The 25,284-nt window shown below is 41.8% G+C and overlaps 1 protein-coding gene across 3 annotated transcripts in view; it reads left to right on the forward strand.

Annotated features, from left to right (window-relative positions):
* HIPK1 (homeodomain interacting protein kinase 1) overlaps positions 1-21,237 on the forward strand; it is a 56,180-nt gene extending 34,943 nt beyond the window's left edge. Inside the window, exons 10-16 of one of the 3 annotated variants that reach the window (XM_069761773.1) lie at positions 2,911-3,045; positions 9,198-9,337; positions 9,587-9,763; positions 10,561-10,773; positions 10,974-11,218; positions 13,877-14,007; positions 20,135-20,780. In XM_069761773.1, coding sequence (XP_069617874.1) covers positions 2,911-3,045; positions 9,198-9,337; positions 9,587-9,763; positions 10,561-10,773; positions 10,974-11,218; positions 13,877-14,007; positions 20,135-20,632 — 1,539 coding nt within the window. In that variant the 3' untranslated portion in view covers positions 20,633-20,780. Of the gene's footprint in view, positions 1-2,910; positions 3,046-9,197; positions 9,338-9,586; positions 9,764-10,560; positions 10,774-10,973; positions 11,219-13,876; positions 14,008-20,134 lie in introns of all 3 variants that reach the window. The other 2 variants (XM_069761772.1, XM_069761774.1) reach the window with 2 other exon arrangements.
* Positions 21,238-25,284: the final 4,047 nt, after the last annotated feature.

The raw sequence follows: 25,284 nt of genomic DNA on the forward strand, positions 1-25,284 counted from the left end.
AATTAGCGCTGGCGTCGCTGAACACCATCCAAAAGCCAGATCTGCGGCTGCTCAGACTTTCTCTTGATTGCTTTGTCCGAAAGCGGGGACAGTGACGCCCGTGTTTAGGTGCAGGGCTCGCATGTCAAAATCACATGAGAACCCAGGGAATGTGAGTGCCCGAATGGCGCCTGCATGGGAGGAGAGTAGAAGCGTCTTTATTTTATCACCACCAAATATTCAGATTCAAAGGTGTTGCCCACTTCTAGGACATCTCCCTTCTTGGTCTGACAGCTTGGGTTCTGTTCTTAGTGATGCGTCTTGCCAGTTCTGTTGTCCTTATTGATGAATGTTCCTTCACCATACAACACGATCACCTTTTATTGGATCAGTTATTAAAGGTAATCCGAGCCAGCTTTCTGCCTATGCACAGTGTACGCAGAAAACTGCCAATTTGTGGTGTGGGAGACAATACTGAGCTCAGCATTCAGAACTGGTAGATCTGCAGCAGAGAACGGTTTTTATCAAAACTTCAGCACTTCACAAAATAAGTGACACGTTACTGGAATTGGGGTTTTTGCCCCACATTATGCTGGAAAAACCTGGTGAAAGATTGCCTTTAGTGAACTAGTAGAAAGCTTTCAAAAGACTCATGGAGAATGACCTAGCTTTCTTCTGTATCGGTGATTAAGAAAAACAAGTCTGAAAAACACGGCCAGCACCCTTTTTTTTAACTCCATGCACTTTTTAAAACAGACGTGAATGAAGCCTTAGAATGTTCTATCTACAGTGGGGAAAATAAGTATTTAGTACACTGCCGATTTTACAAGTTTCCCCACCTACAAAGAATGGAGGGGTCTGTCTGTAGCTACACTTCAACTGTGAATCTGAAAATAAAACCAGAAAATCATTGTATTTCTACTTAATTTTATGCAATAAAATAATTTTTTATACAATAAAAAACAGAACTTCATTAGGGATCGAATAGCTTTGGATAAGAGCTTATTCAAATGGCTATAGCGCTTACTGAATAGCTGCGTCGGGAACCTGGATGCCTGGAGCGCTCTGGCGGATCAGCGTGTGTTGGACTATCACACAGCCGTGACACATGCAGCTGCGGCACCGGACAGCTGATCAGCCGGCGCGCTCCATGTAGCTGGGTTCCCGAGGCAGCTATTCAGTAAGTGCTGTAGCTAATTGTTCATCCCTGAACTCAGTATTTGGTACAGAAACCTTTGTTTACAATAAGGTTAAACATTTCTGTAGTTTTTGACCAGGTTTGCACCCACGGCAGCAGGGATTTTGGCCCACTCCTCCATACAGGTCTTTCAGGTTTCAGGGCTGTCACTGGGAAACACTGAGTTTCCACACCCTCCAAAGACATTCTATTGGGTTCAGGTCTGGAGACTCAATAGGGCACTCCAGGACCTTGAAATGCTTCTTATGGAGCCACTCCTTAGTTGCCTTGGCTGAATGTTTTGGGTCATGGTCATCCAGAGTCCCTGGGAAACTTCCAACAGGCCTGGAGAAGTGCTGGTGTGGGGGGGACCTTGCGTGCCATGCAGGATTTTAGTCAATGGCCGCATTGTGTTCCGAACGCTAATGTTGGTCCCAGCTCTAAGGTCATTGACCAGGTCCTCCCGTGTAGTTCTGGGCGATTCCTGATTGTTTATCCTTAGGAGGCGAGATCTTGCATGGAGCCCCAGACCGAGGAAGATTGACAGTCATCTTGTTTCTTCCATTTTCTAATAATTGTGCTAACAGTTGTTCCCTTCTCACCAAGCTGCTTACCTAGTGTCCTGTAGCCTATCCCAGCCTTGTGTGGGTCTACAATTTTGTCCCTGGTGTCCTTAGACAGCTCTTTGGTCTTGGCCATGTTGGAGAGGTTGTAGTAATTGTACTCCTTACCTTTATAAACGACACCTGTCCACACATGGGTACAATTAATACACGTAATGGGTGCAGAATAGGAGGACTTAAAGACAAACAGGCCTGAGAGCCAGAATTCTTGCTGGTTGGTAGGTGATCAAATACTTATTTCATGCAACAAAATGCAATTTAATTCTTTGAAAATCATACAATGATTTTTTTTTTTCCGTTGTCTCAGTTGAATTGTACCTACGACAAAAATTAGACGTCTCCATTCTTTGTAGGTGGGAAAACTTGCAAAATCCTCAGTGCATTAAATACATATTTTCCCCACTGTAAGACGCCAGGAACGTAGGACCTTGTGTTAAACAGACCAATAATCTGATACGCACATTACTAGGCATACCCATATTCCTGTTCTTGGCCTGTTTTAAACAGCCTGTCAATCATCCAGCAATTAAAAAAAAAGCTAATTTATTTTCTGGAATGATTTTTACGCAATCTGTGTAAGCCGATCAGTGGTGGTTTAATGCTGTGTTTAGACACATATCCACATGCACAGCCTCATGGCTTCCTCGGCACATTACCTGTGGTTTTTTTTGTTTTTTTAATAAATCATTGCACTTGACAAATGATCAGCTTGCTTGTTGCATGATTGCTAGCCTGTTTTCGGTGGCCAAATAATTGGGTAATGAGCATTCCTAATTACGAAGTAGGCTCTTGGGTATTCTGAATTTTCACAAGGTGATGGTATAGTTCCAGGATAAGACTACATCCTTGGCTGGCAAGGAACCGCTTGATTTCTGGCCACTGCAGTAAATGGCCCAGTGCTGTTATCTAATTGCGGATCTCATGGATTTGACACTTTCTGATTTATAAAGGAATGGGTTTGCTTCATGCTGGCACATGCCCATCTGTCACTAAACTGGCATAAAGGTCTACCCTAGTGAGCCCCTAACAGGCGTGACATATAAGAAGCGTCCGCGCGTTCTCATGGTACTGTTAAAGCCTATATCCTGCTATAAGTACACTGTTTCACTCACCTCCTAATCTACGTTTCAGGGAAGCTGTACCCCACTAATGGTAACAACTCTTCATCCACACGTAGCCACCATCACTCCGCAGTATGCGGTACCCTTTACCCTGAACTGCGCAGCCGGGCGGCCGGCGTTAGTTGAACAGACGGCGGCTGTACTGGTAATTTTGTCTCTTGATTGTGTACACTAACAGTCTCCTTCTCATATGTGTCTTTCTGTTTTCCTTTCCTCTTACCGTAGAGCATTTAAGAAGAGCATGGAAGCATGAGCTCCATCTTGTGGCTGTGTTCTTGTAACATCCTAAGCGGCTCGTCCTTTGTCACTTTTTTTTTTTTTTTTTTTTATTTGACTCCACTTTATTTCCTTTTTCCAATTAATTGCCACGGTGCTGTTTGCCTCTTATGTTTCAGCCTGGCTATCTTAAAGCGGCTGTTTCAATGAGGGGCAGTTTTGCTTCCTACAATGCAGTAGTCTGTTTTGTTTTTTTTTCCCTATCCAAAACAAAAATGGTTGATTGTTTTATAGTTGACATCAACAAATTTTTACCCTGACATCCATGCTGACATCCCTTGTGTGCTCCAGCCTTGGTCACTGATCTATTCATGCAGCGGCTGGAAAGAATTAAAGCTATAGTAGTTTGTGGCATATTTCCATTTTTCTAGATCCATTGGTCATTTTTACTAATCGGCCTTTTGCATAATTGGGATTTCCCTTTCTATGTAAAGGCAGGTAGTGCCCAAGCCTTATAAATCAGGGTGGTAGCTGCCTCCAAGGCGACCAGTAGAACCACATTGTGGCACTAGGAGCCAATTGGTGTGCTTGCACATTGCTAATCAGAGAATTGTTGGATAATATTCCAAGCACAATTGACTTGAGGAGAGTAGAAATGTTAACCTGTAAGATATTGACGCCCTCCCATCCCCCAACCTTTTCTATAGAACTATAGTGGCAGATACTGGGTCAGGTCCTCCATACAGAATTATGGCAGCTCGTGGACCGTGATGGAAGTCGCTTCTCTGCATGCAGAAGTGAAGTTCTAGTCGCTTTTTTTTTTTTTTTTTTTTTTATTGCTTGTTTTAAAATTAACCTTGCAAATGCCTGAAGAACGGCGTGCTGCCAACACCTTCAACATCGACTGCTTCTCATCTGTACGGAGTTCTAATTCATGGCTTCGGCGGTACCTTAACCAACAAAACCCCAACTTTTTGCAGCCCTTAACCCAATCAGTGAAAGGCTTTTTCTATACCCTCAATGATATTGCTTTTCCACAGATGCCGACATTCTTGTCTGAACTTTAAAGGTGAGCTAAACTTGGGTTCAGAGAGAGCAAATATTTGGGATTGCAGCTCTGGTTTCCCATAAAAACTTCATGGTTCTGACACTCCACCTACAACATTGACCTCTATAAGACCAGGCTGATTACATGCTGTTACTCCACACTGCATATACTGGTGACGTTCATTAAGTCAGTATGGCTCAGATTCCTTTACAATGAGTCATGATTTCTTAACGAAGCATGAACTTTAAGTAAATTGCTCGTCAAGTACTGCTTGAATAATAATCCATCATCCCTGAATGGACAATTAGTTTTTGTTCCAAACATCCCCCTCGTTTTTGTATGGTCTATTAATATTAACTCCCCTACGTGCGTGCATGATGAAAACATGTGTGCCAAATAAAGACAAAACGTGTAATCTGGAAATTATACGCCAAGCTAATGACATGTATATAAAGGTGCTTTAATTCAGATGAAATGTTGTATGCCAATTGTAAGGACAGTGGGTGAGCGCTGCACTCGCATCTCTCCTGCTTTTCCTCCTGTTCCTCACCTGCAGCCTGCCTTCTGTCTGACAGGTAATAGGGAGAGAAGCAGAGAGCTGCGAGTGCAGCACCCACCGCACATGTTACTCATTAGCATACCATTTCAATGATGGATTTTTCTAATACTGTAGAACAGATTTCAACAAGAAGGGGAAGAATTTAATGAGCCTTAAATCACCTTTTCTACACATGTCGTTAGTATATAAAATCCTGATGACTGGTTATCTTTAGTGGTCGCCTTTCTGGCCTTAAAGGTGTTGTCCAGGAGATAATTGTATGTCATGGTCCAGGCTGGTTTAAAATAAATAAATAAAACACCCACTCCCTCGAACCGGAACAATCTCAACTATTGCTCCCAGATGACATGTCGACAGTGCTGCAGCCAATCGTTGCGCTCAGCAGCTCTGAGCTGCTTGTACTGTCAATTTGGGCTGAGAATTTGTTGGCTGCAATTGTTGACATCATGGCACCGCAGCTGACAATAACTGGCATGAGGGGTGAGTAAAGCATAGTTTGTGGTCTAAAAAAAAAAATGCAGCTTGTGGAAGGGTTTCTACGAAAACCTCACAGGAGCTCATTGGTTTTCAAATCTTAATCACTCGTGCCCTTATTAAAATAATAAAGGACAGCCATTATTTAATGGTAAATGGGATTCCATGGAATAGTTGTTCCTGGCCTTTAATCCCATATTAATTTAATGTTTGCAGTTTTTATCTCAAGTCCCCCAAAAAGTACCATGCCTCTTCATACACTACAGACTGCTCAATTCCTTTGTGAAAAATCCCTGCAGATGATCACTGTTGGGTTCGTCTCCAGTCACGATCTGTCCTCTCCTGATTGTAAGGCCTGTGTCCGTGCATTCTGGAGTAATTAAATATGCAGGACCAAATTGTTTCATCCCTGTAAGTTCGGTATCTTACTATGCATTCCAAAGATTTTCTCTTGTAATCTAACTTTAGCTCACCTTTAGTTTACCAGCCAGCTTGCCAATGGATTAGGTCACCCTTTTTGCCGCTTTTGCCTAAGTTTGCATTACTCCATTGCAGAGCTTTGCATATTTTGTTCTTCCTTTGTCAAAGCAGTTCGTCGCTTGGAACACCAGATCTCTGCATCACATTTGGGATGATCTTGCTCTGTATTAAACTATATGCTTTGTCTTGTGCAGGTGTTGGCTTATTGGAAAGAAGCATGGTGTGATTTTTAACTTTTTTATTAAACTTGATTTTCTCCCTTTTTTTTTTTTTTTTTTTTTGTTTTTTTCCCCTTCTTAAAATACTTTGCTAGGACCAGTGTATTGTAAGTCATGGACATGTCACTTGCAGAAGTACTTTAAAAATCCTGTAAATGTTATATGCGATGTGCTGCACTACATGGTTTTGTGCCAACAAAGGATCAATGTGTGCGTGTTTATAGCATGTGTATATTCTGTAGCACCAACTTATTATAATAAAACTCTCCATTCTCACCTCTTTTCCCCTAGAAAATACATCTTATACATTCTTTGCATTCAATTTAAAACGCTTGTCCAGTTTCATGGTTCCAAGGCTGCATTTGCTTGAAGCTAATACAGTTGGCAGTAGTTGACCACCTTGCACTTGGTCACCCGGCACCACCTTCCTGCTGCTGCCTGCCGGAGTGTAATGCAGCAGTTGTGGTGATGGCCCTCCTAAAGCACATGGGGTTTTAACCCGGTCAATAAATGTCATCAGGGAGCAATGGAGAGTAGGCGCTGGGTGGGGCAACTACTTATTGTTAACACAAAAGCAGCTCGTGCCACATTTTCTAATGATTGCTAGACAACCCCCTTTATGCAATAGAAAAAAATCGGCTATAAGCCGCAGCCAGCTCACCAACCAGACCATAGATAATTGAGCACGGAGATTTGTCCAGACCAAGACGCCAAGCAATTGCAGTATACGAAAACGTGGAAACTCCAGCTCCAATAAAATGGCAAAATTCTTTATTAGTCAAACTTCATTAAAACGGACATCCTTACAGAGTAATCAGGGCGCAGGTGGTTACATGAATATAGGCAACCCGTTTCGATCACACATGATCTTATTCATGCCCATTTTATTGGAGCTGGAGTTTCCACGTTTTCGTATACTACAACCCCCTTTATGTTGGCCTTACAGGTTTATTAAAGGGTTTGTCTACTTGATTTATACCAAAAGTTCCAAATGGTGTTTGGCAACCCTTCCTGGGTACTCCTCTGGTCTGGTCTCCTTACCTCTAGTTGGGTTAGTGTTACAGCCGTGTCATGTCTTGAACCACTAGCACCAGGGCCAGGATACAGAGACCAAAGGGGATTGGGTGAGGTAGTGTTACAAGAACAGTAGAGAACGAGTAATTTGATTACTCCTAAGTTTTTGTATCCTTCTGCCTCTTGAAAGAATTTACCAAACTCTTAACTTGACAAGTTCAAATACACATGTTTAAAGGGATTGTTCTGTTCCATCATGGCAACTACTGTCCGTACCATATTTCTGACAAACCCAGCTGTGTAGGTTTTGCACTTAAAATTGGTTGTCCCCTTTCAAAAAAAAGGTGGTATCACCTGTCAATAGCGCTGTAGCCAATCTGAGCTCAGCAGCTCTACTGATGGTGAGCAGTGTAGATGGCAAAAACCGCTGAGTGATTTGACTCCAGTGGTGTCACCGCTGCAGCCAAACAGGCTGAGCTAATGACAGTGCTGGACCAGCAAGGGTAAATAACGGGGAAGAATTGTTGTATTTTACATACAATCTGGTACAACACTGACAAAGCCTGTTTGGCTGCAGCATTGACATCACTAGACTTAAATCTGAACTCATGCCATCTATCAGGAAAGCCGCTGAGCTCAGTGATTGCCTGCAGAGCTGTTGCTGATATACAGCCTGAGACTATGCTTTAATTTCCCGTTCCAAAGTGAATTACCGTATATACTAGAGTGTAAGCAGAGACGCCTAATTTTGCCATGAAAAACTGATGGCTTATTGACTTGAGTATAAGCCTGGTATGCATGACGCCCTCATCCCTATCCTGGTTTGCATGGCTCCCATCAAAAAAGCATTGAAAACACCTTACCTACCTTCCTGTGCTCCCTTGCAGCTTCTTGTTCCGATGCCAGCAGCTGCTTTATGCTTGTAAGCAGGGTATGGCAGGGACGTCATGCATGGTTTACACGCAGAGCACAGCTGCCAGAATGCTCACTGCTCTTCACGCCGGGACTGTGTGTAGAGGGCAGTGAGTATTTATTGCTAATAAGTAGCGTGCACGGTGTCATCCGCCGGGCAGTCACTTGCGCCCGCTACTTAAGGGAATGAATATTCGCCTCTCTCAACGCCTATGGAAGTGAAGAGGTGAATATTAATTTCTTAAGTAGCAGGGACAGGTGATCGCCTGGCTGCTGCTGGAAGCCGGCAGCTGCCGCTGCTGCTGTGCTCTCTATTACAGAGAAATGAATTTTCACTGCCAGCACAGTGAATATTTTCTCTTCAGCAGCGGGCACAGGCTATAACCGCCAGAGCTGCCTCCTCTGACCCGCAGCTCCACCGCTGCCGTTCCCCTCCATCTTCTGGACCCTCACTAGAGTATGAGCTGAGGGGGCGTTTTCAGCACAAAAAACTTATAATCAAGTGTATACGGTATGTGTTTTTTTTTTTTTAAATAAAATACTATGACCTGAGCCAATGTGAGTTTTCTGAAAGAGGGCAACCATCCAGTGTGGTAACCGCAGGCATGGGTGGCTTTATTTATGCACTTGGAGAATCCGTATAAGATATAGGATGGGAAATGAATCCTTGTGATTGTCTATGAAAATAAATGGAACACGTTAACCTAGTTGGCCCAAGTTTGTAGCTCTCGAGTTTTCTCAAAACTAACTCCCAGCATCCCTATTATCAGAGCTTACAGTTTAAATGTATACTGATTATGAGGTCTCAAATATTTTCATGTCATCATCATCGTGATATCATGTTTAATGAGGGGACATTGTTTCCTTGTCAGTAAGTTCATAGCAACACCATGAATTGCTTAATTGTAGAGCTCCAGAAATAGTATTTGAAGTGTTTTTCCAGGCACTCCTTAAATCAAGCTCACTAATGCAAGGTAACTGATGACTTAACAGCTGCCTTCCTGGCCACATTATCTTTGGCCATGAGGGCCCTATGGTTAGAGCTTTGATGTAGGTCAAGTCCCTTCTGCTCTTACAATCTCTGCTCATGGTCATTGCTATTTAGAGAATGCCAACCCCTCCCAGTTCATAACTGGCCTATTTCTGCTACACAGGAAGACACATTAATGGTACAATGAAGGTGTAGAAGACTTGTGATTTTTATGGGTTGGTCACACACCATGCTCTGCAGCACAGTCCATTTCATCAGCTGATTTTACAGTTCCTTTTCTCTAATTTGTCTTCTGCAAGAGGACGATGATCCTAAGACAAAGGTGGATACTTTATGTGGAAGTGAACTAAAGTCTTTTTACCTTGTCCCCAATTTTGTCTTCCAGCAAGCATGGCCTGGTGCAGCCCAGCAAATCTTGCTGCCATCCACCTGGCAGCAGCTTCCTGGAGTCGCCCTTCACAACCCCGTGCAGCCAACCGTGATTCCTGAAACTATCGGAAGTAACCAGCAGCTGGCAGACTGGAGGCAAGTTCCCCATCTCAAATGGTGGTTGGGAAAGGTCTAGCTGCCCTTACCCTATGATCTGTCATCTAAGACTTGATTTGTTGATTGTTGCAAATTCTGTAATCTCCTGCCTTTTATGTATAGGCCGCAGTGGTTAGGTACCAATTTTTAACTTGTAGGCATTGCATACGTGCAGAAATAGGACCTCAAACTTTGTCAGCTAAGGCATTAGATTTTAATCTGAGGATATGCTTGTGTCTCCTGTACTAGAACTGCACATTCCCATGGGAACCAGTACAGCGCACTGATGCAGCAGCCGTCACTACTCGCCAACCACGTGACCTTGGCTGCGGCTCCGCCCCTAAATGTTGGGGTTGCTCATGTTGTTCGACCACAGCAAAGTGGAAACATGTCGGCAAAGAAAAAGCCACAATCGCAAAATACCAAGTAAGGGCTGCTTTATTAAAAATAAACCGGTCTATGGTGTTCTCCCCAATACTTCTACCAGGTCAGACATAAAATCGTCACACGTACTTCATATAGTGGTTGTCATACGAAAATCCAAGGTGTTCTACTTGGAGTAACACGAGGATGTAAAGATTGCTCTGCTTCAGCCATAGAAATTGGGAGACTTTTTTTTTTTTTTTACTTTTTGAGCAGTTAACTTACAAGACTGTGGTTTCCTGTTGCATTGCAATTCTGTATTGTATAAAACCAAACATTCACCCGTTGCCTTTACTCATGTACAGGGCATTGCAGGACCTTAGTTAGCCAGTGGTCAAAGGGGAAAAAAATCCTTCGCCCTGCCCTATTGAATCACATTGGTCCAAGTGTTTTCCGTGTCTTCACTGGTCAGCAGTTGGAACGAAAATACAAACGAGCCCATATGGTGTAGATGGACCAGGCTTGATAGTAGCCGTGTTATAACTGGTATCTACTCATTCCTTCACAGCATGTGGAGACCGAGCAGACGTTTTCCAAGGCCTTTTTAATAAATTAAAAGCTACATCCTGATGGTTACTATAGGCAAGTGCTTAGTTTTCCGACCTCCCCCTTCTCCTGGTATCACTCCCTCTACCCACTCCGCACTATAAGTGAGGTGCCTACTCTTCCTTGCTCTAGCACTGGGGACTTGGTTCTCTTCTCATGCCGGCACAGTGGAGTATCTCATACCAGTGTCACTTTCAATTTCCCTGATCCAGGTTTCCACTACCATTATTAATCCTGACTACTTCCATTTTCAGGACCCTGTCAGCTTTGGACGTCCTTCCATCCCAAGTGTATTCAATAGTAGGAAGCAGCCCTCTTCATGCCTCAACTTCATACAACCCTCTTCTGCCAATCCAAGAGCAGCGACAACCCATTGTGATCCCCGATACTCCCAGCCCTCCTGTGAGTGTTATTACTATCCGCAGCGATACAGATGAGGAGGAGGATAGCAAGTACAAGCCAGTAAGGTAATCATGGCAGGGTTTATTCAGCATTCAGTGTATTGACTAATACTACTTAAATGAAGAACTTCAGCAATGTTAGCTTTGTCACTGTACATATTCATGATTTTCAGTATTTAAAGCCAAAACCGTTGTCTCATTAGTTCTCCTGAAATATCTTGTGCAGAAGCCTTGACACTAACAGTTTGACTTTTTTCCCCTCGTAGCTCGGGTATGAAGATGCGGTCCAACGTCATCAGCTATGTGACAGTCAATGATTCTCCAGATTCGGACTCTTCTGTCAGTAGCCCGTATTTGACAGACCAACTGTCTACTCTTAATGGTGTAAATGGGGTTTTTGAAGTTCCAGGCGGCAGAGGACACCACACACAGAGTTCTAGCTCGCGTACAATTATTGTCCCGCCGTTAAAGACGCAACCTCATGACTGTAGTCTGGACAACCACTTGTCAGGTGTGTTTACTTCATTTTTACATATGGCTTAAGCCAGTGTTTCTCAACTTCAGTCCTCAAGACCCACCAACAGGTCAAGTTTTCAGGATATCCTTAGCATTGGACACGTGGTGATTTCATCACCCGCTCAAGCATAAATTCCATCACCTGTGTAATACTAAGGAAATCCTGAAATCATGACCTGTTGGTGGCTCTTGAGGACTGGAGTTGAAACACTGTATTAAGCTCTTTGTATGTTCAGTGTTGCAAAATTACATGTTAACCACTTCCTGATCTTAAACGTACTTGTATGTCCAATGTATGGTCTGCATTTTTTGATGCAAGCTCTGCTTTTGTCTGCATCATTCACAGTAGTTGATGCTTGCCTACATCAGCAGTGAGCGGAGCAGAACTCAGCTTGCTGCTGGTAACCTTCTCTAAATACCACTGTCATTCTGACCGCAGCATTTAAAGGGAACCTGTCACCCCGTTTTTTGAGATTGAGATATAAATACTGTTAAATAGGGCCTGTGCTGTGCGTTACTATGGTGTATGTAGTGTACCCTGATTCCCCATGTATGCCGAGAAATACATTACCAAAGTCGGCGTTTTCGCCTGTCAATCAGGCTGGTCTGGTCAGGTGGGCGTGTTCACAGCGTTCTTTTCTTCCCCAGGTTTCCGTTGGTGGCGTAGTGGTGTGCGCATGTCCAAGGTCCGGATTCCCTGTGCCCACGTGAAGACACAGCGCGCGATCTGCGCTGTCATTCCTTTCATCGGTGCGGGCGGCCATCTTCCTGGGGCCGCGCGTGCGCAGATGTAGTGCTCTGCTGCACGGGGCTTCAGGAAAATGGCCGCGGGATGCCGCGCGTGCGCAGAAGAGATCGCGGCGGCCATTTTCCCAAAGCCGAGTTTGCATCTCGGCTTTGGGAAAATGGCCGCCGCGATCTCTTCTGCGCACGCGCGGCATCCCGCGGCCATTTTCCTGAAGCCCCGTGCAGCAGAGCACTACATCTGCGCACGCGTGGCCCCAGGAAGATGGCCGCCCGCACCGATGAAAGGAATGACAGCGCAGATCGCGCGCTGTGTCTTCACGTGGGCACAGGGAATCCGGACCTTGGACATGCGCACACCACTACGCCACCAACGGAAACCTGGGGAAGAAAAGAACGCTGTGAACACGCCCACCTGACCAGACCAGCCTGATTGACAGGCGAAAACGCCGACTTTGGTAATGTATTTCTCGGCATACATGGGGAATCAGGGTACACTACATACACCATAGTAACGCACAGCACAGGCCCTATTTAACAGTATTTATATCTCAATCTCAAAAAACGGGGTGACAGGTTCCCTTTAAAATGCTATGCCACCCGACAATCGGCCACTGTTTCGACACAATCGCATGTTGCTGTGAGCCACCGCTACAATACTCTTTAGGCTATGTGCACATGTTCAGGATTTCTCGCAGAAAATTCCTGAGAAAAAATGGACATTTTCTGCAAGAAATCCGCATTCGTTTTTGCCGTGGTTTTGACGCGTTTTTGCCATGGTTTTTTCCGGACACTTCCCAATGCATTTTGTAGTGGGAAATCCGCAAAAAAAACGCAAAATTAATGAACATGCTGCGTTTTTCCGCGAAAAAAACGCATCATGTGCACAAAACATGTGGAATTCATTCTAAATGATGGGATGCTTATTGTATGCGGTTTTTTTTGCGGTTTTATCGGGAAAAACCACGAAAAAACCGCAACGTGTGCACACAACCTTATGAAGGTTAGGTGGCTCAAATAAAAATATTAAATATACATACTTGGTAAGTAGGTAAACTATGTAGATTTGAATTGTCAAAATTTATATATATATATATATATATATATATATATATATATATATATATATATATATATATATATATATATATATATATATATATATATATATATATATATATATACATACATTTATACATTTCAAAAACCTGACCTGCACATCCAAACATAGACTGAGTGTGAACAGGTGCTGAACCCAGAGTCGCCAACTCGTATATAGTTAAATAAATAGGGCAGCACACTGCAGCGCCAAAACATGCAAACTTGAAAAAACGAAATTTGAACTGCATTACTGCACTAGAAATATGAAAAATGAGAGCTTTTAGCGCACAAAAATGGCCAATTTTATGTGTACCTCAAATTTGAATTTGATTCCAAGAAGAGGTTTCACATGTACCCGTTCAGATGGAGACGTTTATTCTCAGTGAGGTAGGTCAAACGTAGGACCTCGTATAAGAGAGATGCCTTAACGTGGCTACGAGGTACACATAAAATTGGCCATTTTTGTGCGCTAAAAGCTCTCATTTTTCATATTTCTAGTGCAGTAATGCAGTTCAAATTTCGTTTTTTCAAGTATATATATATATATATATATATATATATATATATATATATATATAATTTTTTTTTTTTTTTCTTTTATGCCAACAAAAACATGATTTTTGAGGTAAATGTTACCATTGCTGCTTATAGCAATAAAATGTCAACCAAACCTTTTATTACATTTTTTTTTTTTCTTGGCACTAACAAATTTTAAAAATGCTTATCACTAACAGGCTTGGTTTTTTTTTTTTTTTAATTTCTTGAAGTTTGAAAATATATATATATTTTTTTTTCCCCATCCATTCAGGTATTCTAGGTAGTTCTGGAAAGTTGAAAACTTCTGCATCTTCCAGTGGACAATCTAGTAGTTGCATTTCCCAGGCAAACTATCGTTCCCACCGTATGGTAAATGGAGTGCAGCCCCTGAACCTCAGTCAGGTAGAAATTTGCTTTCTTTTAAAGATCACATCTTCACCTTGTCTACTGGCATCTATCCAGAAGGGTATAATTGTTCTGCGCAGACATCTCACTCTTTTTTTTTGCGCACGGTTTACGCAATTAATATATTTGACAACTTTCTGCCATTGGACGGGATAGTACTTCCGATGGCAGAACACCCACTTTGATGCAGGCTCTGGCGGTGAGCCCGCATCAAAGCCAGGACATGTCAGCTGTTTTGAACAGCTGACATGTGCTCACAATAGGCGCAGGCGGAATCGCGATCCATCCGCGCCTATTAACTAGTTAGATGCCGCTGTCAAACTGACGGCAGCATTAAACAAGCGCATCTGGCCAGAAATTCGCACACCGCTGACCCCTGTCAGCGGTGCGTCGGCATGACAACCAGAGGTCTCCTGCAGACCTCTATGGTTGTTGATGCCAGGTTGCTGTGACCACCAGCCTGTGGTTGGCGCTCATAGCAACGCAGTAAATCTACTACATAGGGTCGATCTGAGAGTTGCCCCTATGCAGCGCAGCCAATCAGGCTATGCCAGCTTTTAGCCTCCCATGGAGGCTATTAAAGCATGGCAAAAGTAAAAAATAAATAAAAATAAAAAATCTAAAAGTTCAAGTCACTCAACTTCCATTCAACTCAAAATAAAACAATTAAAAAAAAAAAAAAAATCAAACCTACACATTTGGTAGAATTAGAATTAACCTGATCGCTAAATGGCATAGCAAGAAAAATAATTAAAATGCCAGAATTACGTGGTTTTTTTTGTCGCAATGAAATAATAATCAAAAGAACGTATCTGCACTGAAATGGTACCATTAAAAAGTCAGCTCGACACGTAAAAAATGAGCCCTCACCAAAGGAGAGATCCAAGAAAAAAAAAAAAAAAAATGGAGACGCTACAGGTCTCGGAAAATTGCACATTTGTTTTTTTTTTTTTTTTTTTAACCCCTTTCTGCCATTAGACGTACTATTGCGTCCATGTGGGGTGGGCTTTACTTCCCAAGGACGCAATAGTACGTCATATGCGATCGGCAGCGCTCACGGGAGGAGTTCCGCCGATCGCGGCCGGGTGTCAGCTGTTTATCGCAGCTGACATCCGGCACTATGTGCCAGGAGCGGTCACGGACCGCCCCCGGCACATTAACCCCCGGCACACCGCGATCAAAGATGATCGCGATGTGCCGGCGGTGCAGGGAAGCACCGCGCAGGGAGGGGGCTCCCTGCGGGCTTCCCTGAGACCCCCGGAGCAACGCGATGTGATCGCGTTGCTGCGAGGGTCTCACCTCCCTCCCTGCTCCCTCCAGCCCCGGATCCAAGATGGCCGCGGATCCGGGTCCTGCAGGGAGGGAGGTGGCTTCACAGAGCCTGCTCAGAGCAGGCACTGTGAAGCAGCCTGCACTCCTATCAGATCAGTGATCTGACAGAGTGCTGTGTAAACTGTCAGATCACTGATCTGTGATGTCCCCCCCTGGGACAAAGTAAAAAAGTAAAAAAAAAAAATTTCAAATGTGTAAAAAAAATAAAAAAAAATATTCCAAAATAATGAAAAAAAAAAAAAAAATATTATTCCCATAAATACATTTCTTTATCTAAATAAAAAAAAAAAACAATAAAAGTACACATATTTAGTATCGCCGCGTCCGTAACGGCCCGACCTATAAAACTGGCCAACTAGTTAACCCCTTCAGTAAACACCGTAAGAAAAAAAAAAAAAAAAACGAGGCAAAAAACAACGCTTTATTATCATACCGCCGAACAAAAAGTGGAATAACACGCGATCAAAAAGACAGATATAACTAACCATGGTACCGCTGAAAGCGTCATCTTGTTCCGCAAAAAACGAGCCGCCATACAGCATCATCAGCAAAAAAATAAAAAAGTTATAGTCCTGAGAATAAAGTGATGCAAAAATAATTATTTTTTCTATAAAATAGTTTTTATCGTATAAAAGCGCCAAAACATAAAAAAATGATATAAATGAGGTATCGCTGTAATCGTACTGACCCGAAGAATAAAACTGCTTCATCAATTTTACCAAACGCGGAACGGTATAAACGCCTCCCCCAAAAGAAATTCATGAATAGCTGGTTTTTGGTCATTCTGCCTCACAAAAATCGGAATAAAAAGCGATCAAAAAATGTCACTTGCCCGAAAATGTTACCAATAAAAACATCAACTCGTCCCGCAAAAAACAAGACCTCACATGACTCTGTGGACCAAAATATAGAAAAATTATAGCTCTCAAAATGTGGTAACGCAAAAAATATTTTTTGCAATAAAAAGCGTCTTTCAGTGTGTGACGGCTGCCAATCATAAAAATCCGCTAAAAAACCCGATATAAAAGAAAATCAAACCCCCCTTCATCACCCCCTTAGTTAGGGAAAAATTTAAAAAATTTATTTATTTCCATTTTCCCATTAGGGCTAGGGTTAGAGTTAGGGCTAGGGTTAGGGCTAGGGCTAGGGTTAGGGTTAGGGCTAGGGTTAGGGCTAGGGCTAGGGTTAGGGTTAGGGCTAGGGTTAGGGCTAGGGTTAGGGTTAGGGTTAGGGCTAGGGTTAGGGTTAGGGCTAGGGTTAGGGCTAGGGTTAGGGCTAGGGTTAGGGCTAGGGCTAGGGTTAGGGTTAGGGCTAGGGCTACAGTTTGGGTTGGGGCTAAAGTTACAGTTAGGGTTTAGATTACATTTACGGTTGGGAATAGGGTTGGGATTAGGGTTAGGGGTGTGTCAGGGTTAGAGGTGTGGTTAGGGTTACTGTTGGGATTAGGGTTAGGGGTGTGTTTGGATTAGGGTTTCAGTTATAATTGGGGGGTTTCCACTGTTTAGGCACATCAGGGGCTCTCCAAACGCGACATGGCGTCCGATCTCAATTCCAGCCAATTCTGCGTTGAAAAAGTAAAACAGTGCTTCTTCCCTTCCGAGCTCTCCTGTGTGCCCAAACAGGGGTTTACCCCAACATATGGGGTATCAGCGTACTCAGGACAAATAGGACAACAACTTTTGGGGTCCAATTTCTCCTGTTACCCTTGGGAAAATACAAAACTCGGGGCTAAAACATATTTTTTGTGGGAAAAAAAAAGATTTTTTATTTTCACGGCTCTGCGTTATAAACTGTAGTGAAACACTTGGGGGTTCAAAGTTCTCACAACACATCTAGATTAGTTCCCTGGGGGGTCTAGTTTCCAATATGGGGTCACTTGTGGGGGGTTTCTACTGTTTAGGTACATTAGGGGTTCTGCAAACGCAATGTGACGTCTGCAGACCATTCCATCTAAGTCTGCATTCCAAATGGCGCTCCTTCCCTTCCGAGCTCTGCCGTGCGCTCAAACGGTGGTTTCCCCCAACATACGGGGTATCAGCGTACTCAGGACAAATTGGACAACAACTTTTGGGGTCGAATTTCTCCTCTTACCCTCAGGAAAATACAAAACTGGGGGCTAAAAAATAATTTTGGGGGGAAAGATTTTTTTTTTTTTAATTTTCACGGCTCTGCGTTACAAACTGTAGTGAAACACTTGGGGGTTCAAAGCTATCACAACACATCTAGATGAGTTCCTTAGGGGGTCTAGTTTCCAAAATGGTGTCACTTGTGGGAGGTTTCTACTGTTTAGGTACATTAGGGGCTCTGCAAATGCAATGTGACACCTGCAGACCATTCCATCTAAGTCCTCATTCCAAATGGAGCTCCTTCCCTTCCGAGCCCTCCCATGCGCCCAAACAGTGGTTCCCCCCCACATATGGGGTATCAGCGCACTCAGGACAAATTGGACAACAAATTGTGGGGTCGAATTTCTCCTGTTACCCTCGGGAAAATACAAAACTGGGGGCTAAAAAATAATTTTTGTGGGAAAAAATTTTTGTTTTATTTTTACGGCTCTCCATTATAAACTTCTGTGAAGCCCTTGGTGGGTCAAAGTGCTCAGCACACATCTAGATAAGTTCCTAAGGGGGTCTACTTTCCAAAATGGTGTCACTTGTGGGGGGTTTCTACTGTTTAGGTACATTAGGGGCTCTGCAAACGCAATGTGACACCTGCAGACCATTCCATCTAAGTCTGCATTCAAATGGCACTCCTTCCCTTCTGAGCCCTCCCATGTGCCCAAACAGTGGTTCCCCCCACATATGGTGTATCATCGCACTCAGGACAAATTGGGCAACAAATTTTGGGGTCCAATTTCTCCTGTTACCCTCAGGAAAATACAAAACTGGGGGCTAAAAAAATAATTTTTGTGGGAAAAAAATTTTGTTTTATTTTTACGGCTCTGCATTATAAACTTCTGTGAAGCACTTGGTGGGTCAAAGTGCTCACCACACCTCTAGATAAGTTCCTTAGGGGGTCTACTTTCCAAAATGGTGTCATTTGTGGGGGGTTTCAATGTTTAGGCACATCAGTGGCTCTTCAAACGCAACATGGCGTCCCATCTCAATTCCTGTCAATTTTGCTTTGAAAAGTCAAACGGCGCTCCTTCCCTTCCGAGCTCTCCCATCCACCCAAACAGTGGTTTACCCCCACATATGGGGTATCAGCGTACTCAGGACAAATTGTACAACAACTTTTAGGGTCCAATTTCTTCTCTTACCCTTGGGAAAATAAAAAATTGGGGGCAAAAAGATAATTTTTGTGAAAAAATATGATTTTTTATTTTTACGGTTCTACATTATAAACTTCTGTGAAGCACTTGGTGGGTCAAAGTGCTCACCACACCTCTAGATAAGTTCCTTAGGGGGTCTACTTTCCAAAATGGTGTCACTTGTGGGGGGTTTCAATGTTTAGCCACATCAGGGGCTCTCCAAACGAAACATGGCGTCCCATCTCAATTCCAGTCAATTTTGCATTGAAAGTCAAATGGCACTCCTTCGCTTCCGAGCTCTGCCATGCGCCCAAACAGTGGTTTACCCCCACATGTGGGGTATTGGCATACTCAGGACAAATTGTACAACAATGTTTGGGGTCCATTTTCTCCTGTTACCCTTGGTAAAATAAAACAAATTGGAGCTGAATTAAATTTTTTGTGAAAAAAAGTTAAATGTTCATTTTTATTTAAACATTCAAAAAATTCCTGTGAAGCACCAGAAGGGTTAATAAACTTCTTGAATATGGTTTTGAGCACCTTGAGGGGTGTAGTTTTTAGAATGGTGTCAGACTTGGGTATTTTCTATCATATAGACCCCTCAAAATGACTTCAAATGAGATGTGGTCCCTAAAATAAAATGGTGTTGTAGAAATGAGAAATTGCTGGTCAACTTTTAACCCTTATAACTCCCTAACAAAAAAAAAATTTTGTTTCCAAAATTGTGCTGATGTAAAGTAGACATGTGGGAAATGTTATTTATTAAGTATTTTGTGTGACATATCTCTGTGATTTAATTGCATAAAAATTCAAAGTTGGAAAATTGCGAAATTTTCATAATTTTCGCCAAATTTCCGTTTTTTTCACAAATAAACGCAGGTACTATCAAATAATTTTTACCATTGTCATGAAGTACAATATGTCACGAGAAAACATTGTCAGAATCACCAGGATCCATTGAAGCGTTCCAGAGTTATAACCTCATAAAGGGACAGTGGTCAGAATTGTAAAAATTGGCCCGGTCATTAACGTGCAAACCACCCTTGGGGGTAAAGGGGTTAAGCAAAGTTTAAATTATTTTTTTTTTGCCACTTAGACAAAAAATTAACCTAGACATGTTTGGTGTCTATGAACTCGTAATGAACAGAAGAATCATAATCGCTGGTCAGTTTTAGCATTTAGTGAACCTAGCAAAAAAGCCAAACCAAAAACCAGTGTGGGATTGCACTTCTTTTTTTTTTGCAATTTAACCGCACTTGGATTTTTTTTTTTTTCACATTTTCTAGTGCACAATATGGTGAAACCAATGATGTTGTTCAAAAGTACAACTTGTCCTGCAAAAAAACAAGCCCTCACTTGGCCATATTGACGAAAAAGTAAAAAAGTTATGGCTCTGGAAAGGAGGGGAGCGAAAAACAAAAATGCAAAACCAAAAAAAGCTCCAGGGGTTAAACTGACTTTCTTTTGACATTTATTTTTTTTACACCGAAGTCGGAGCCAAAACTCACTGCTCATTATACTCTTCTTTTTTTAATATTTCAGAACCAGCAATCGGCCTTTATGGGATCTCAAGAACGAAGCATAAATCCTGCTCCTCGCAGGCAACAAGCCTATGTTGCTCCACTCCCATCGATTTCTCAGGCACCTTTCACTTTCCAGCACAGCAGTCCAATGCATTCGTCTGTGCACCCTCACCTTGCTGCCGCTGCGTCAGCCACCAGCCACCTAACAAGCCAGCCTCATATGTATACGTATGCTCCCACCACTGCAGCATCCCTGGGGTCCACTACATCAATAGCTCATCTGTTCTCACCTCAGGGCTCCTCAAGGCACACCACATACGCTACCCATCCCAGTACTCTGGTCCATCAGGTCCCAGTCAGCGTGGGACCTAGCTTGCTGACCTCTGCCAATGTGGCTCCGGCACAGTATCCTCACCAGTTTGCCACCCAGTCATACATCAATGCCTCTAGGGGTTCTGCGATCTACACTGGATATCCTTTAAGTCCGACAAATATCAACCAGTACAGCTACCTATAATCCAGAATCTGGAATTTTTTTTTTTTTTTTCTAAAGACTTGACTGTTATACAACAAGATTTGCTAGAAGCACGCTTGGAGAAAAAGGGGCTCTTCCTTAATGACTGCATTGTTGTAGTCACATTAAGCTTGTTCAGTGTTAATTCATTCTGTGGTTTTGTGTATCACACGTTTTGTAGCACCCTCCTGCATCGGTCCTGATTGTCGAAACGGCGTGGCGAGTGAGTCAGGTCTCTCTTCTGCCGGAGACGGATGGCTGTGGACTGCAATAACATTATCCACTGTTTTTTGTATTTTATCCTTTTAGTATTGTAGATCAAATGTTTTAGCTCCTGTTTAAGCTTAGATTTTTTTTTTCTCATAGAAGCTCAATCTCTTGTGTGATAAATGAAGTATTGCGAACGCTTTTGATTTTACTCTTAATCAGTAGTTCCTAGGATGCAATGATAAGGTTTTATTGTTAGTGTGATTATTTTAGACTGTGCTTTTAACTGATTTCTTTGCTTCCCACAAAGTATTTTTATGGTAATAGCTGCTTCTAAAACTTTATGCTGTGTGATGATTTTTTTTTTTCAGTGGATATACATAAAACACTGGTGAATATTATGCAATTTCTTTATTTTTCTTTGTCTTCATAAAACAATTTGACTTGTAGCTGTAGCAATATGTGATTAGTCCTTTAAATTTGATTTATTCATTTAATTTTATTTTTTTTTTTCAGTTTTTTCTGGTGTACAAGGAATCTAGCGTGAAATGTCTTGACAGCATATATAAGTACGTAGCCGTATATATGGTTAGCAACAGGCTTGATGTTCTGTGTGCAGAGTGCTCTCATGGGTTAACTTCTTACTATGGTACCAATGCAGGAATATATTTGCTTAGCCAGTAAATGACCACAAATGTAATCTCTGGCTGCTAAGTACCAGTTGTAGTTGTACATGGCTGCAATTTACCTTTGTCAGGGTGAATGCAAGCAAGCAGCCAATCACAACACCACTTTGGTTTGCTTAATTTAAGTAAAGGGTGGCTTATCCTAAAAGTATAAATTGTACCTACACTAACGTTTCCAGGAAGCAGTTGGCACAATGCTAAATGATATGTAAACTTCTACTTTTTCGTAAGGCAATTTCATAAGTTTTCATGGGAGAAAAAAATGGAATTTTTGTGCACACAGCATTCATGCAGACATCTGTATCTCCATAGTAACAGACTACAAACAAACACTGTGTGGTCAGGAAAGTAGGACAAGGCATGACTGCATGATCAAACTAGGCAAGGCTTGATTTTAGTCAATGAATGGGGCGGAAGAGTCTGCATTAAAGTTGTAGCCACAGTGGCAGAAGACTATTTGTGGAGTTGCTTACATCTTTTAGCTTGGATGTATTGGAGCAATAAAACCTATTTTTACAAAAAAAAGTGTAGATACCATTTAATCCTCAAGTGTGTTTTTTGTTTTCTTTCTTCCCTGTACGTGGACTACCTTATGACCACTGTTAGTCATGTCTGTGAATTCGATGAAATAACAATGACTAGGTTTTTAATATATGGTCGGTCCCAGAGAGCCCCTTTTTAAAAAGTTCATCCTATGAGCTGTGAAGTTCTTCTCAAATTGGCCAAAAGTAGGGATTATTATTTTTTTTTTTTATTTATTACAGACCCCTTTATTTGATTGGTCATCTACTTTCACTTGTCAGAGCTTCCACCCCTCTGTATCAATGACCTGATGAATTGGGCACAAGTGGTCCTTATTTTAGACGCGGTCTCTGGCAAGTCCACATCCGTTCTGATACAAGAGAGGGCTTTCTGTGTCTGACTTGTATGATTGGAGGGGTGAGCTAGCAGTCTAACACAGTGCAGTAAGAAGGGGGCTGGATAAGTTAATAAACTAGCTATGGCGGGTAGGTATGAGGCAGGCTTGCTGTCTAGCTTCATTCGATAGCTAAGCCACCTTCATTCATCCAGCTGGTGCTGCTTGGCTAATAGACAGAGCTGAACCAGAACACAAGTGGACTTGCTTGGATCGCTAAATCTGAAGCCCATTAAATAAAGTACACTGGTCTCTTTTTATTTTTTCAAAAGCAACCAAGAACGTGATCTAGCAAAACAAGCCTTTTTAAAATGGAGCAAGAAACGAGGAGTTTCAGGTCTCTGGATCGTAGTGCTTGCTTTGAGCTTCAGTAGAACTTGAAGATGTCTCACTCTGCTCCCCGCACTCCCAAAAATAAGATTATAAATGGTCTTTTAGTTTAATATCTCAAGACCATCTGACACCAGTTTTCTAGTATGCATTGTATTGTAGTTCTGTTTCGGGGCTTAGTTTGAAGTGGTGGCTATTTCATTAATGTTGTCATTTCAGATAAGTGATGGTTGTAGGACTACGTGCATGCTTGTGACCTCTTCTGGTGTATGCCATGAAAATTTGGTATTGTAGTCACTCCTGCTTGTTCTAGCATGCATGTTGTCACCTAGATATATATTAATAAATATATATATTTAATTTTTTGGCTTCCTTTTACCAAAAGCCGGAAGACTAATCCTTTTTATTTTCATGTTCCTTACTGTATTTCAGACTATTTTAGAGGTTTTTGTATCTTGTGGTGCTTTTGTATTTTACATAAAGATGTAACTTCTGGAATTCAAAGTAAGCAAAGCTTTTCCAGCACTGGTACTATCCATGCCAGTGTATCTGAAGTTTTCGATTTGGTGTCTTTGTATTCCAAACTGTTAGTGATACTTGAATCTATCTGTACTTGTATCTGTCAGTTCCCACGGATGATGTATGTGGGTGGGTAGGTCTTTTTTTTTTTTTTTTTTTTTTCTTTTTAATATATCCATGTATATATATACACATAGTTTTGAAGTTTTTCTTTTGTTTGTAAACCAAAATAAATTGTGGGAATGTATGTGAAGCAGTTAGAAATGATCACTGTAGCACTGATTATATCGAATATATAAAAGTATATATATGAGGAAAAAGTTTGAAATGTACTCGCGTAGTTGAGTATATTACAGTAAATCTGAGTGTTTTTGCACAGGTATGTATGGTGAATTCTTGTTTCATGTATGTCCACTTAATGTAGTGCCTTAAATGCCAACGTAGTGATTAGTTTACAGTATGCTTGCCTTATTATAGGGCTGGCAAGCCCCATTTGAATAGAAGCAATTCCTTAAACCTAGACGCAAGTGTCTAATAAGGCTAGGGAACCATAGTGCTGGGCTAATATTCGGGAGCTGTAATTTTGAGTTTTTGCCCCTCTAGTAGTAAGCATACCGAGGCGTCAAGCAGTTGTTGCTTCTGACAGGCACACAGTTAAGTGTTGTAGATAAGCATTTCACATCTTCGATCAGTTAATGTAGGTTTTAATAGTGAATCATTTCACTCATGCAATTCCCCCACTGGACTTTATATTCTCCCTATAACCAGACCTTGTGCTCGTCAATCAGTAACCTTCTTTGTGAGACTACTGTGTGTAGGATGCTATACCAAAGAAAGCTTAGTGTAGTAAGTGTATTGTAGTGACTGGTACAATGGGCCATAGCTAGCCTACCAGTAATTCATGTCATCATAAAGAGCATGTGAATGCAAACCCGAGAGTTTTAGTCCAACGTTTCTACTTGCACAGGTTATTTAGCTGCCTGTGGCACCACCCATGTGTCCTATAGTTACTTGGTTTGACACAAACTTTTGCCCATGGTGCAGTATCACTGTCTCCCATAAGGTCTATCAATACATCATGTTTTTTTCTCACTGAAAAGTATTAAAGGACAAAGTACATGTGCATAGATATAGCTTATTACACTGTGGATTCTCATTTGCACATTAAGAACTCCCAAAATGTTAGTGTTTACCAGATTATCTTCTCCCTAAGGCGCTTATATTTTTTTTCATAGGCTACCAGCACCTGCAGTCTTCTGCAGCTATAAAATTCAGGGATAAAGAAATGTTAGCAAGTTAATAATACACTGCCAAAAAGGTTGTCTGCCACCTAGTTTAATCTGTGCGCTCAATAGATAATCCTTGCGACCTTTGTATTTGTGAGTGCAGGTGGAGCATCCTTTTATAAGGAAGAGGTGAAACACAGCAGGATTTCTGTGAGATTCTTCCCAAGTGTAATGGCGTGGACTTTGACCTTTGGCTACCATGCTGTACATATTCATGGCTTTGTTAGGAACCCTATATTGACTGTATAGCACCATAGGATAGGCTATGCTTTTTTTTATATATATTTTGGGTTTTTTGTTATTCACGGTGTAGATTGGGTTTCCAACATTTTATTAGAATTACTTAAATCTTTTACAATTTGTTTAACCTTTTAAAACCGGACATTATTATTAGGCAATCAAGTTGTCTTATGTTTGTCCCCTATCCCTCCATTTTTAGTGTTTTTAGTAGCTATTTTATAGTGAACACTGAAGCTATTCCTATAGTATCTCTGCTAATGTCTTAGGCTGACTTTAAGTAACAGATTAATGATCACAATTGTTCGGTAACATAAAAAAATAAAACATTCCTATAATAAACATTCTTGCATTGCATACATCTTCCATAACCTACTACTAAAAGTAACCCTTTTTTCCCCCTTCACCCACCTCTTGGATTTAGGTTTATTGATCACTACATGTAGCAGTATGTAATAACCTATATTAGTGTTT

Source organism: Ranitomeya imitator, chromosome 3, assembly GCF_032444005.1.
Source record: "Ranitomeya imitator isolate aRanImi1 chromosome 3, aRanImi1.pri, whole genome shotgun sequence".
Taxonomy (NCBI): Eukaryota; Metazoa; Chordata; class Amphibia; order Anura; family Dendrobatidae; genus Ranitomeya; species Ranitomeya imitator.